The sequence below is a fragment of the Numenius arquata genome, chromosome 9 (genome assembly GCF_964106895.1).
Source record: "Numenius arquata chromosome 9, bNumArq3.hap1.1, whole genome shotgun sequence".
In the NCBI taxonomy this organism is placed as follows: Eukaryota; Metazoa; Chordata; class Aves; order Charadriiformes; family Scolopacidae; genus Numenius; species Numenius arquata.
Genome location: NC_133584.1, coordinates 46,423,385 through 46,437,887, shown reverse-complemented (window position 1 = coordinate 46,437,887; position 14,503 = coordinate 46,423,385). Strand labels below are relative to the sequence as shown.

The following is a 14,503-nucleotide window of genomic DNA, read 5'->3' as shown; positions in this document are numbered from 1 at the left end:
CTATGTAGTTCCTTCTATTAGCCTGTCCCCATCCCCCCAAATTATCAATTTTCTCTGCCAACTTACATGCCATAATACTATCCTTTAATTGTTTCTGGTCTTGAGGATTTTACCTGGAGCTGATGTCAGGAGTGCCCCGAGGTGTCACGTCTACTTTTTTCATCATACTGGTAGAATGTAAGAGAAACTTAAGAGACATACTCATTCCCTTAGGAAGGGTGGTCTGCAAAGCAACTCCTGTTTGCTTTAGGAGTCAGTAAAAGTAAGAGGTGAGGTATGGTTTATCTTAAGAATGAGGAATCACCACAAACTTGAAACTGCCTGATCAGCAAGCTGCCCTTTTATGGAGGGAAATGCAAAGATGTCAATATTTCGTAGCCGTTCTCATTAAACCTTTTATTTCATGCATCCCCGTTCCTCCATTTCTGAAACAACTGGTGTGTGAAAATGGCTGCCTGTCCTCACTACTATGTTAATAATTTCATACTCTTAAAAAGCAGGACTTAATAGCCCTGAAAAGTGCTGCTTGTGAGCATTAAGTAATGGGTGTGCAGATGGGGGGACAATTTGGACCACTTCAGATCTAGCCTTTGAAACTTGTTATTTCAACGGTACATTAAGTCCAGCTACTAGCACTACACTAAAACCTTCACAGCTCACTTAATCATTGAATCCTAGCTCTGCAAGCGCCTTTGCCTGGATGTGTGCCCACCGACAACATGGCCCCAGGCTCTACTACCCTCCTGTCACCTGTAAGCATTGTGGGGGGAGTGAAACAATCAGCTTTTTCAAAGTGGTTTCTGAAGCTTTTGAACTGGGATGCTGATTTTTCATATCCATATATGTATTGTCTCGCTGAACCCAAACTTTCCAAGTCCTTGTTGGATGCAGGCAGGTTATCCAGGTTTTAAGAGCCTGTAGGAGCATGCACCAGCCCTCCCTTTACCCTACTTTCATTTCCTTGGCCTACAGCAGATGCAGCTAGGTGAAGTTCTACTTTCACATGCAAGCTTGTGGCTTGTAGATTAAATTTTTCTCCAATCTAGATGCCAGTCCCGCTTTTCAGTGACACGATTTAGCCTGTCAAATCCTTAGACTCAGTTTGCACTTCCAGGTAATACAAAAGAAGCTCAGGCACGGAACAGGAGAGAACACTGGCCTACGTTCCTCCTCCTTAAAGGCCTGCGTGGGTTTCAGCCCAGGCCCCGACAGCCCCTAGCGCTGCAAGGCGGGGAGTGGCTGAGGGCGCTCCGGCTGTGACACGACCCCGGGAAGCTGCCAGAAGCGGGCAGAGAGCGCGTTTTCCGGAAGGGGCAGCCTGCTAACCACGCCGCCCAGACACCCCTCCGCCACACTCCTGCCCTCGCCAACCCCGGGACCCCGCTCCAGCCCAGCAGGCCAGGCCCCTCCACCCGCCTCTTCCTCCTCCGCCCCTCAGAGCCTCCTCCGCACAACCGCGCCCCGCAGCGACTGACGCGGCTGCCCCCCATTGGTTCTTACCAGTGCGCGAGCGCCGGCGCCGCCAATGGGCGGCGGCCACGGCGGGGAACGCGCGGCGCGTGGGCGGGGCGGGCCGGCTCTAGTAGCGGCGGCGGAGGGAGCAGGGGGTAGCCATGGGGGCGCGTGCCGCTGGCCGTCTGTGGTGGGGTAGGAGCGCTGAGGGGCCGAGGGGGTGGTGGCGGTGGTTTGTTGGGGGAGTGGGACGCCGCTTCCCCTTCCTGGCTCTCTGGGCCCCGCCGGGGGGTGTGGGGCCATGGCGGCGGGAGGGAGCTGGGCGGCGGGTGGCCGCTGGCGACAGGCTGGGAGCCGCCGCGGAGGGGTTAGAGCTCTAGTCCGTGCGGGTGGCCGGCGGCGGGGCTGGCGACTTGTGGGGTGGGGGCGAGGGTCGCAACCGCAGTCGCGTTGCGGCTGTTGCTGGCCCGAGTCGCTGCCCTGCTGGGGAGCGGGGGTGGGGACTGGAGGGGGAGGTTGAGGGGTGCCGCCGCCCCCCCCCCCCCCCCTCGGTTGCTCAGTGGGTTATCGGAGCGCAGGCAGGCGGCCTGAAGATCCCAGCAACAAAAAAAAAATTAAAGGAAACGGTTCTTGTCTCTCACCCTAATAAGTTTAAAAAAAAAAAAAAAGGCAGCTTTGATTTCCAGTTAGTGGTGTTGAGTTACTTGCCTGGCTGCCCTAAGCTGGGGTCTAGGGCTGTAAGAAAGTAATGACTGAAGGCAAAGGGAGGAGTCCGTGGGGAATTGTGCTTCCTCTTCCCCTCCCCCTGCTGCTGGGTCTCCTGTGCCCAGTAACTGGGTAACCCTGTGAAGCACTGCCACTCGAAGCCTGCAATAGCGATGCTGGAGGCGCAGGTAACGCTGCACAGGGCCGAAGGGGGAAGGCTCTTGCTCACCCGGGGCACATTTGTGAGTGTGAGAATGTGTGATCTTCAGCACACCCAGCTCCGCTGCAGAAGGTGCAGGTAATTTTAAGGAGGAGGTTCACAGAATCATCATCATTATCCTGTAGCAAAAGCTTTTCCTCACAGTTCTTCAGTTACAATTTGGTTTTTCAGTGAGGGCTAGTAATACCAGCATGGTGCTGCCTTCTTTGGTTTAACAATGCTCCAGTCTGTGTAATTCACTTACATTAGAAAGCAGCTTCTGAAATCAAATTATCTGAGAAATTTTTTTTTGCCTTAATATCAAGGACAGATTTGTATTTTCCTGGCTTAGATGCTTGTAGAAAAATGATGGTTTTATTTGCTAAAGATGAAATAAACCTTGAATGTTTCACTATAGAAATGAAAACTATGCCACCAGTTAATGAGTCATAATTTAAAAAAAAAAGTGCAGTGATACGTGACTAGGTGAATTTTGCCATGTGCTTTTTTTTGTGAGTTCTCTTTAGCAGGTGTTTTTGCATAAGCTAGAACTTCTCTATCTGAAGTGACAGAAATAGCTGAATGACTTCTGTTCAGCTTCTGAATGTATTCTGCCAGAGATACCTTTTTAGGTGATACTGAAATATGCTGATTTCAACTTAATGGTCTCATTCCATCTAGAGAAGGGTTTCTGACTAGAGAGTGGCTGTAACATTCAAGTAGCTTTTTTCATCCTTGTTTTCTTACTCTACCCCAGTGGCAGCTGCTACTGTAGGTCACCGTAACATGCTGTGACAGCCACAGATCACCCTGGAAGTCAGTTGATCAGTGCTGATGAAGTGTTGCTTGTGTGTGGGCCTACTGAAGGGAGAGAGCCAATCTAATGTGTAAATCTGGTGTGGAAACCAACTAGGATCACCTCAAAAGAAAGGGGTTGGGTCCTAGGGCTAGAAGAAGCCATTAGGTGGGGGAGTGGTGCAGTGTATAGAGTGCTTGGGTTGCTGGCTGTGGCAATTCCACCCAATCTCTGGTTGAGTAACCTGGAAGATGTTATTTCTGTCAGCTCTCACCTGTGGAATAGTTGTAATGAAACTGCCTTTCCTTGAGTGGGAATGATTAAGTGTCGGTGATGCTGTGTAGTCTGTGTACCATGTACTGTAGCTTCTGCATCACTGAGCTCTTATCTTCCTCTCATGTTCAGTCTTGAGAGAATGTGCAGCTTCCTATTAAAGTTATTAACCACTTGCAGCAAAGCTCACTATTTTTTTTGCCTATTTTTTGCCTATTATTATTATATTATATATATTTGCCTATATATATATTTTTTGCCTATTTCTAACTTATGTGTCTGAGCTTTTATTCCCCTCACTCTTTGGATTAAGAAAAGTATTCTGCTACGTGGTTTTTGTTACAGAGGTGCTTGTCATCTTTCATCAACTCACCTCTTAATCTCTCTGACTAGGTAGAAGGGAGGATTACGAGGTTTTACATGCAAAGTCTCAAGCAATAATAAGATCCAGAAGTGACCAGAAGCATGAAGTCTTTCTGAAGAGAAAGTGATTCCTTTGTACCTTTTAATGATTATTTTTGAGCACTCTAAGAGTGCTTGAGTTGTTAACCAGAAATTTAGCTGCTTTTCTGCAGTCTGCTGATTTGTCTCTAGACAAATCAATGGTAGATTAAGATCCTTATGAGATGCTCCTAACACTACTAGTGTATCAAGTGCTGGTCCCAAAATCAGTATAACTGTACCAAGATTACTTGAGACAGTCCTGTATTATGTGATCCTATGAGAGATGTGTTTGGGTACCTGCTCTGCAAGAGGTGTGGGCGATTGGATTAGGAGTTTCTGTGAGAAAGAACTAATAGGAAAACGTAGCTGATTGTGGGGATCCCTGTGGAAGCTCTGCTAGTCTGGTACCAGTAGTAGTTAGGGTTGCAGCTTGACAAAACGTTCTCTGGAAAGTCATAATGGGAGTGGCATAACTCCAGCTAGCTTTAGGCACAGAAAATATATTACATGATCCTGTAGAACCATGATTTAAGTGGGGAGAGAATACATAATGTTGCCTTAACTTCCTTTTTATAGCATCAATCCCTTTCCCTAGAATCCTTTTCCCTTTTTCTTTTTTTTGTGCTGATTTTTGGTGGGAAGGGACATAATTTAGCCACGGCAACAGGAGAGCCATAAATGTTCTGCAGGAGTTCTGATTACTTTGCTTTTTATTCTAGGAACAGTGAGCTGCACGTTATTCCTGGCAGTTAACGGTTTGTATTCTGCCAGTGATGATGTGATAGAGCTAACACCTACTAACTTCAACAAGGAGGTCATTCAGAGCGAGAGCCTGTGGCTTGTGGAGTTCTACGCCCCATGGTAAGAGTTACAGCTGTGTACTTGCTTGCTCTTATCTTGGAGGAGCAGCATAGGAATCTGCTGCCAATCAGTCCAGGGTTTCATTCAGTTGCTGGCAGTACAGCTGGTAGTTTGATGGCCTCATGACTAGCAAAATAGCTGTAGTTGGGATTCCAATTTTAAATGGCCTCATTGGGGAAAAAGGCTGGAATGTGTTTCAAGTTGGCAAATAGGATCTAACAACAAAACCTTATATACCATTTTACTATTTCAATTTTTCTACTGAAGTTGGTATTAAAAATGACTGATCAGAGTGCAATAAGTAAGTGAGAAGGCCCCTCACTTCTGTCTTTCAGAACCTGATTCAGATGTGAAAGCACAGATCTGAATTCACACTTAGTGTTTTCCAATAGAAATTGGAAATTCTTGCTTTATGTGTCTTAATTTCACACCTCTGTCTCCTGTTCTGCTCATGTCCAGAGCATGTACTCTCTTTATCTTCCATGTAAATTCTGGTGATGTATATTCCATTTTTGTGCAAATCCTCTGTACTGTTGCCATCCAAAATTCCATGTTCTGGAGGAAGGGGCCTTTCACTGCCGCGGCCTGACTGTGTCTGGACTGAGAGGTGTAGGGGGAAGCTCTTCAAGTGTTGTTGCAGCTTTACAGGCATGGGAGGCTTTACTGAACAATGGCAATAAAGTAAATTGGCAGCTCCTCTTTCCACACAGACTTGTGATGCTGTGGTTATACACTAGTTGCCAGTCAACTGTTGGTCTTCTCCCACAGATCCATCCAGGAGATTTTGTACCACAAATTCTTGCTAGTTAAGAAGTTACCTCTAGAATAAATTTTTACAGGCCTCATCATGGGTCCATTTTGGCTTTCAACAAGCAGACTAGTATACAAATCCAGATTTTGGTGCAGATGTTTCCCTCTGTTAGGAAAGCCAGGTAGCTTTTGAGAGGTGTGTGTGTATATGTATGTGGGTGCGTATGCTCTATATAATACATATGGAAGTTTTTCTTCAGAAGTCTGAGTGACGTGATGTTGTGGCATATCCTCTTCCCCTCTTCATGAATAGATCTTAAATCTCGCAGTTTGCTGTGAGCAGCTGTTCTGTAATTGCAAACCCAACAAGGCCAGTCTGTACTTTGTGAAATAGTTGTCAGATCTGAATGACAATTACTGTTTGGTTTTCATTTGTTTGGGTTTTTTTTCCGAAAAGGTGTGGTCATTGTCAAAGACTAACCCCTGAGTGGAAGAAAGCAGCAACAGCGTTAAAAGTAAGTAACATTTCAGATGTGCTTGTGGCAGAGGATTGAGGAAGGTTTGGCCGTTTGTCATCTGACTTGGGAACATGGAGGTGGGGTTTGGTCCCCAAAACCGTATCACTTTAATAATGCTTGTCCAGCCAGAGAAGTGGTCAGTCAGAGGCACTTAAAGTCAGGATTTTTGTGGATTTTTTCTTTTTTAAAAGAAGCCATTGAATTGTTTAGGAAGCAAGTAAATTCAGTCCCTGTGAGTTACATTACTGTTTTCCAGGGCTCCTTTGTCAACAGCACCAGAAGACATTAGAATCCAGCCATCCCCCAAAATAGCATGTTTCTCTTTTCTTCCTCACTATCCTGTCACCTGCCTCTGAAGTACAGGAACAGCATGAACTGAATATTTGATAACAGCTTTGTAAGCTGTTGGTGATGAATATTTTTTTTTAATTACAGAAAGCTTGGTCGTGTAGTGATTTGCTGAGCTCTTGCCTATGTAAAATATATTCCCCTTAAAAAAAATAAAATAAACCACAAAAAACCCAAACCAACAGAGACCAAATGAAAGAACCCCAAACCAGCCAAACAAAAAACCCCAAATAATTTTAAATTTAGTCAGGGTGAAGAAAAATAGATGTATATGGTGTTCTGCAGTTAAATGCTTTTTGGGGGATAACACTTCTCTTCTAGTGACTGTTTTCTTACCCTTTTAATAACTTTCTCTCTTTCTCCAGCATGCACAGAGTATAAAATGTGTTAAATCAATGTAGAAATCTTGTCTTACTACTTGGTTTTTATTTCTGCAGGGTGTAGTGAAAGTAGGTGCAGTAGATGCAGATAAGCATCAGTCCTTGGGTGGACAGTATGGAGTCAGAGGGTTTCCAACTATCAAGATATTTGGAGCCAACAAAAACAAAGCAGAGGATTATCAGGGTAAATGTGATGCTTTTTCATGTGTTGCACGTCTAAAAATTTTCCTGCATACAGTAATTATGGTAACTGTTAATGCTGTCTTGCATGGTGTTTCCTTCCTGTCAAGTGCTTGTAGTAACTGAGAGACAGATGGGTGGGACTTGTTTGGCCTAAGTTGATTATTCCTTTCTTCCTGTTTACTGGGAGCTTGCCATGGTCAACCCCATCAGATAAGGTGGTTAGTTAAAACATCAAGTCAATCCTGCTGCTTGTGTTAAGTCATTGATGTCCCACCACTAGTACCCTGTCATTCATAGCCCAGTCCTGCTGTTCCTGAAAAATCGTTAGGATGAGGGAGTATTAAGTCTGTAATTAAGTCAAGGGCCTACCTTAAACTGTCCTTGGTGCTTTAAACATTCATTTTGCTGTGTTGCAGGTGGCAGGACAAGTGATGCCATTGTTGATGCTGCTCTAAGTGCTCTTCGGTCCCTGGTGAAAGACCGTCTTAGTGGCAGAAGTGGAGGATATAGTTCTGGGAAACAGGTATTTAAGGGAATGTATGGGTTTGTTTTCAACTGGAGACTGTCCTGTACAGGACAATCAGAGCTTGTGCTCCTGACTGTTTGCAGGATAGTTGAAGTTGGAAGGGATTTCTGGAGGTTGCCTAGTCCAGCCCTCTGCCCAGTGCAGGGTCAGCTAGAGCAGATTGCTCAGGGCTGTGCCCTGTCAAGTTGTATCTCAAAGGACTGAGACTCCACACAGACTACCCTCTTTGGGGAACCTGTTCCAGTGTTTGACCACTCTCACAGTAGAAGTTTTCTCTTATGTTTAAATTAAAATCTTGTATTTCTGCTGATGCCCTTTTTGTCTTGTCACTGGGCATTGCAGAGGAGAGTCTGCCTCTGTTTTCTTTACTCCCCTCCACTTGCATATGTATGTACATGGGTAGGATCCACACTGAGCCTTCTCTCTTTCCAGCTTAGCAATCCCATCTTTCTCAACCTCTCATCATGTGTCAGATGCTCAAAGCCCTTAATCAGCTTTGACCCTTGGCTGGACTTGCTCCAGTGTGTACATGAGTCTTATACTGGGGGAGCCCAGAACTGGACCTAGCACTCCAGATGTTTCACACAGTGCTGAGCAGAGGTTAAGATCACCTCCCCAGACCTGCTGGCAGCTCTCTGGCCAAAGCAGCTCAGGAAGCTGTTGGCCACCTTTGCCACAGGGTTGCATTGCTGGCTTATGCTCAACTTGTCCACCAGGACCCGCTGGTCCCTCTCTGAAAAGCTGCTTTCCAGCTAGTCAGTCCCCAGTGTGTACTGGTGCATGGGGTTATTCTTCCCCAGGTGCAACATTTTGCATCCCCCTTTGAACTTTGAGATCTGTTAGCCTCGTTCTCCAGCTGGTTGAGGTACTGAGCTTCTGGCTGCCACTACTGTTTCTAAATCATGTAGCAAGTACACTCCGACATCCTCAGGTTGGCCAGATAGACCTGGGTGGACTGTACTCTGTAGTGTGTACTGCACTCACAGGTTTGTTTTGCCAAGAAACCAGGGCACAGGGGGGTGTGGGAGTTCGAGAGCACTTTGGTTTTGGACATATTGGAGCATGAAGAACTGGGGGAGTGTTCCCACATCTTCTTACTAGTCAGTTTGACCTGATTTCTTTTTCTATCTCTTTTGGGTTTTGTTTTTAAGAGAAGGTTCATTTGCTGGTTCTTGAAAGTGCTGTGGGAGTCAGCTGTGCGTATTGTTAGTTATAAAATGGGGAAGTTGTATGACCTAACACTGCCTGTTTTGTATCCCATTCAAATAACCATTTGGTACAACATGACACACAGGAGATGGCTTGTCTGGGAAACTAATTTTGGTTACTTATGTGAGGTCTGTTTGCTTCTTACAGAGTCGAGAGAGTGGAGGTGGAGATAAGAAGGATGTGATTGAGCTGACTGATGACAGCTTTGATAAGAACGTCATAAATAGTGACGACGTGTGGATGGTGGAGTTTTATGCCCCATGGTGTGGGCACTGCAAAAAGTAAACGAGCTTTTTCTTTGACAATTCAGTTCCCATTAGTGTTTGGTTTTATGCAATACTTTCCCCTTGAAGGGACCTTACACCTCTGGTATATCAGAAGTGGGGTTTTCTATAAGGTGTTTTAACACGACTGTGTGGGCTTCTCCTGCTCACCTTGGTGCTGCTCGGGCTGCACTCCTCCTGAGCAGCAAAATTCCCAGTTATGAATGGAAGTAAGATCTAGAAGTTACATTGATCCTTGCATTCCTTCAGATGCAGGACTTCAATCTAATTTAGAATAACCCTCCTAGTTATCATTCTCAGCAGAGAACTTATTCCTGAGTGGAGTATGCTATGTGATGTTTGCATGTGGTATACTTCTGCTAGCTCTAAGAAAACTTAGAGCATTCATACTCTCTTTTTCAGCCTGGAGCCAGAATGGGCAGCTGCTGCCACTGAGGTGAAGGAACAAACAAAGGGAAAAGTAAAGCTGGCTGCAGTAGATGCGACAGTCAATCAGATGCTGGCAAGCCGATATGGGGTGAGTGTGCTCTGCAGTAGTTAAAATTTCCTTTCCATCTCTTAAGTCAGATGTCCCTCTAACGCTTACTGAACTGTTCCTTAATCTGGTACCACTTAAATGTTCTGTGCTAAAAATAATGTTGTGACACATACCAATTTTCCAGAAATAGTTCATTCCTGAACGTCAGTAACAATATAAATAAATGGGGTGAGAGAAAAGGAATGAATGTGGATGTTGCTGGTGAAAAAGGCTGTTTATTTATGTAAGGTCTTGCATAGCTTTATCTGAAGCGAGAGGTCTTTCCTTTCAGACTGTTTGTACACTGGCTGGGTATCTCCAGAACACACATGTGTGCCTGTACATCTTGGAGCCAGTTGTCAGGGATCACTCAACAATATTAGCTGTCCAGATCAGCTATGCTGTGGGCCCAAAGTGAACTGATATTCTTTAATTTTTAATACAGTACAGGGAGTTTACAGGGAAACAAAGCAGCACACTGTAAGTGCACATGTCTGGCAATCAGCAGGAAGACTGAACAAGTTTTGCTGAAAGTGTAGCAGAAGGAGCTTAATGTCAGTTTGTTGTCATGTAGGCTCAGTGCTGTCTCCCCACAGATAAACAGGGGAAACTGATGTCTAAGAAATACAAAGAGTTAAGATAGACCTCTTGGTACTTAAACCTGCTTGGTGCATCTAAACTGAGTTGAAACTGTTGCTGATTCATCAAGCCTAAAACTTGAACAGTGTTCCAGTGTGTTACCTTTTTTTTTTTTTAATTGTTGCACAAGTAGGAAGCTAGAAGATTGTTCCAGTTCAGTCATAACGTGCTGTGAGACTTGATTCATCTAGATGTTAAATCTCTTTCCTTTCTCTTATCTAGAACACATCAGAGTAGCAGATAAGTTCTACCATAAATATTTTTTTTTAGCTGATGGCTTAAACTTATCTTGCAGATTCGTGGATTTCCCACAATTAAAATCTTCCAGAAAGGAGAAGACCCTGTTGATTATGATGGTGGCAGAACTAGATCTGATATCATTGCTCGTGCTCTGGATCTGTTCTCTGATAATGCACCTCCACCTGAGCTCCTGGAGGTACCTCTACATCACTTTCTCAAATTGCTTTTCCATCATGTTGATCAAATGTCCTCATCTTCAGCAAATGCTGCACCCTGCTGGCTCTCCTTATGCTAGCAGTATCAGGAATGAAACCTACAGGCATATGCATAGGTCTGGGTGTGCTGTTTCTAGCCCTGTTCCAAGGACAGTGAGTTTGAGCAAGAAGTGACATCTTCCTGTGCTCTTTGTAAGCCTTGTTTGGTACTGCTTGCTTTCTGTTGCTGCAAGTCTCAACAGAAGACTTTGTGAACTCTTTGTAATTAGCCTTGTGTTGAGGGACTAGTGAAGTAAGAGAGGCTTTTAAGCTTCTGTTGACAAGTTTCAATGCTTATTACCTTGTAGGATGGAGTTGATAGGCTGTTGGAGGAAAGTACAGTCACAGCCGGCTAACCAAGTCTTAATCCTATTGACTTTCTGCCACTTTCTTCTAGATAATTAGTGAAGATGTTCTGAAGAGCACCTGTGATGCTCATCAGCTCTGCATCATTTCTGTCCTGCCTCATATTCTTGACACAGGTAGATGTACAAGCAAGCATACTTCTGTATGAATTTGTTGCTTAAAGCATGTAGTTGTGGGCTTTTTTTAACTTACCCAATTCTGTCTAACACAGGAGCTTCAGGGCGGAATTCTTACCTGGATGTCATGTTAAAAATGGCTGAAAAATACAAAAAGAAAATGTGGGGGTAAGTGTCACTATAGACTGGTTTTCTTTAAAAAGATGTGAGCATTTTTAGAGGTAATGGACTAGAGTTTGTATGATAGTGATTTATCTGCAGATAAGAGTTGTTCCTTGTTCAGGACAGTGTATCGTGGTATTTCACTAACAGTACTGTGCAGAAGTTTTCTGTGGCTTTAGAATAAACTGCTCTTTTTCTTTTTCCTCTTCATCTACCTCTCAAATCCTGTGTTTACAAGTAATATCTAAGCATTAATGAGATTACATTTTGTATCTTTTACTCTTGTGCTGAATGCAAAAATATTTTAGGGCAGTATTTATCCAGTTTGTTTTAGTCTTTTGCTGGTGGGCAAGTCTGCCAGTATGACTGAATTCTCAAAAAAAAAAAAAAAAAAAAAAACAAAAAAAAAAAAACAAAAAAAACAAACGAGGAAATTGCAGTTCATTAACAAATTTTGTTTTTCAAAGAAGCAGGGCAGCAGGCTTTGCCTCTTCTCTTCCTCTCAAGTGGAGGTTAGGATCTCTCAGACTTCTGTGAGACGCAAGAGTTGTTCTGACACACTGCTGCAAAAAGGGGGCAAAATGGCATGAAAGCCTGGGGGGAAGTGCTGAGACTGACTGATTCCAGAGGTTCCTCAGGGGACTTGTTAAACTTTAAAGGAACCAAGAGCTGACCAGTGAGGAACTAATACTGAATGAAATACTGGTCTTGCAGTCGTTGGCCATAAATCTTCTGCAGTGGTATTTGGGCAGTACTTTTTTGTGTTTAAATCTGTGACTTGAGCCACTTAAAACCTTGCTTAACAAAGGCTAAAGTGCAGCAATTTGTTTGGATTTGTAACATAGTTCTTTCATGGCTGTTCTGATCCAGCTTTTGCTGGCTGTGAGCATGGGGCTGGCCTAGAGTCCTATTCAGGAGGGGTTTCTTCTGTTACATGGCTCAAGATTAGGACCCTGCTATTCCCTGCTGCCTTCGTTAACAAACTGGGATGGGTTGACACCCTCAAGGGCAGTTCAGAGCCCAGCTTCAACTCTGCAGGGTATGTGTGACTTCTAAACAATTGTAGTGCCTATCCTAACTATTCACTTTATATCTTCTCCTTAAGGTGGCTGTGGACAGAAGCAGGTGCTCAGTCAGATCTTGAGAGCTCTTTGGGGATTGGAGGCTTTGGGTATCCAGCAATGGCAGCTGTTAATGCTCGGAAGATGAAATTTGCCCTTCTGAAAGGATCATTCAGTGAGCAAGGGATTAATGAGTTTCTCAGGTATGGAATATTTTAAGTGACTTAAATCTTTCTGTAACTGGGGCTGTGACTCTTTAGCCCAAAACCAGGCTTTCTGGATCAGACAGGACTTGCACAGTTCAGAGAATTAAGATGATGAGCATTCATTGGAGTAAGGGAATAATAGTTCAGTGAGAACTAGCAGTGTTATTTCCATGTCCTTGCTTGGAGAATGGCAAAGGACAGTCAGAATTCCAAAAGGAAATACAGGTCTTTTCCCTGCCTCACCATTAATTGAACCCTGTTCCTGCAGGATTAATGGAAACAGTACTATATTCTCTTAGCTGTGTAAGGGATCAGACTTTCTTCTTAATGCCAAAAAGGGAAGGCTCTCAGAGCATTAAGTAAAAAAAAATACAGAGTTCAGATGCAAGAAGAGTAATACCAGACAGTCTGTACTAATAATGCCTGTGAGAGAAATGTCTGCCTTTCTCAGACATGGCAAGTTCTCTTAGTCTGTAAAATCCATATCAGTGAAGCCTTTCCTCGTGAGGGTGAATGGTGCTTTCAGGACACAACAGCTAAAGTAAACTGTAAACAGCTTACATGGCATTAGATAATTGGTTTGGTATTGTCTCACTACAGAGCAATACCTGCTGGAATAATCTCTTACTTGACACTTCCGCTCAGCTGTGCTGCCTAGAGAAAGCAGTACAATCCCAGCTGGTGTAGCTGGCTGTTAACTCAGCTTGCTGCATGCAGCTTTTGTAATCTAATAGGCAGTCTCAACAGTGTTAACCAAAAGTAAGGAAACAAACACTGAGAAGAGCATAAAAACTATAGACTCCACCTAGGGAGGATTGCTTATTCAGTCTTATTTGCCTCTGAAAGAATACAAAGGGATTAGCTCTCTAGGATTTTAATATTAAGTTTTTTGAGCAAGCCTAAGTAGCAAGTGCAAGATGGGGCGTCTCAAAGCAGAAGCTGTTAGTTAGCTTGTACCCATTGTAACCTGTGGAGACTTAGAGTTCACTAAAGAAGGTCGTTAGTGATTTCAAATAACAGTTGCAGGTGACTTCCAAAGCTAGAATTATAGACTCCTCTTGGAGTTGCCTCAAGTGATAAACAACGTACAGTTAAAGGGGCTGTGTTTATTCAGGAGTGTTACAAGGGGCACTACTGAAATAGGAAACAGTGTAGCTCACACAGTCTGTCTCTTTACATCCAACTGTAAATTCACAGTGCTGCTTTGAGGAGAAAATGAAGCCCTTAATTTGAAAAGGCTTTGCTTCCAGAGATGTGAGCAGTTTTCAAAGTTAACTTCCTTTTATCTGAAACAGACACTGTGCTAGGTGGATGGAGACTGGAGAAATTTCTTAAGTTTAACATTTACTTGGCTTTTTTTTCCTCAGGGAACTGTCTGTTGGTCGTGGCTCTACAGCACCAGTGGGTGGTGGAGCTTTCCCTAAAATTCATTCAGTTGAACCTTGGGATGGCAAAGATGGTGAGGTAAGAGGTGCTCCATCTCTAAAAGTGCTGATGCTTTGCTAGGTTCAGCAGTGACTGGATAGAGTAACTAAGAACTGGCAATGTGAAAATTCTTGTTCTTCAAAGATTGTGGCAAGTTGTGCTATTGGTTTCGTATTACCTAAATTCTGCCACCAGACCAAACACCAGATTCATCATCTGACACTGGACAGATGATACTCCTGCCTGGCTGTTAGGATGTAATCCAAAAGTTGAGTCCCTTGGGGCTGAAACTCGTTACTACCTATGCTGAGTAAGGGAGGTGGTAGCGGATGCATTCAAGATCTGAATGTTTGTGGAGACTTTGGTTCTGCAATATGCTGACCATACAAACTTCCTGACATTAAGAGTTTCATGGTAAGGTAAAGCCTGTGTAATTACACAGTGTTTGAGTATGTTCTTATGGTTCAACATTGCCATGAAAAATAGTTATTACAATCCTTTGATCTACTTGAGATGGAATTAAAATATAGAATATGGTAGTAGCTTTGTTACATCATTTATCTGTATTTGCCTTTATCTGGAGTATTTT

The 14,503-nt window shown here is 43.8% G+C and overlaps 1 protein-coding gene across 1 annotated transcript in view; it reads left to right on the top strand.

Annotated features, from left to right (window-relative positions):
• Window positions 1-1,565: 1,565 nt before the first annotated feature.
• Window positions 1,566-14,503, top strand: part of PDIA6 (protein disulfide isomerase family A member 6) — a 14,740-nt gene continuing 1,802 nt past the window's right edge. Inside the window, exons 1-12 of the mRNA XM_074154136.1 lie at window positions 1,566-1,647; window positions 4,589-4,730; window positions 5,938-5,995; window positions 6,784-6,910; window positions 7,326-7,432; window positions 8,792-8,925; window positions 9,331-9,445; window positions 10,380-10,520; window positions 10,976-11,060; window positions 11,156-11,228; window positions 12,328-12,486; window positions 13,857-13,953. Of these exons, the coding sequence (XP_074010237.1) occupies window positions 1,614-1,647; window positions 4,589-4,730; window positions 5,938-5,995; window positions 6,784-6,910; window positions 7,326-7,432; window positions 8,792-8,925; window positions 9,331-9,445; window positions 10,380-10,520; window positions 10,976-11,060; window positions 11,156-11,228; window positions 12,328-12,486; window positions 13,857-13,953 (1,272 nt within the window). The 5' untranslated portion in view covers window positions 1,566-1,613. The remainder of the gene's footprint in view (window positions 1,648-4,588; window positions 4,731-5,937; window positions 5,996-6,783; window positions 6,911-7,325; window positions 7,433-8,791; window positions 8,926-9,330; window positions 9,446-10,379; window positions 10,521-10,975; window positions 11,061-11,155; window positions 11,229-12,327; window positions 12,487-13,856; window positions 13,954-14,503) is intronic.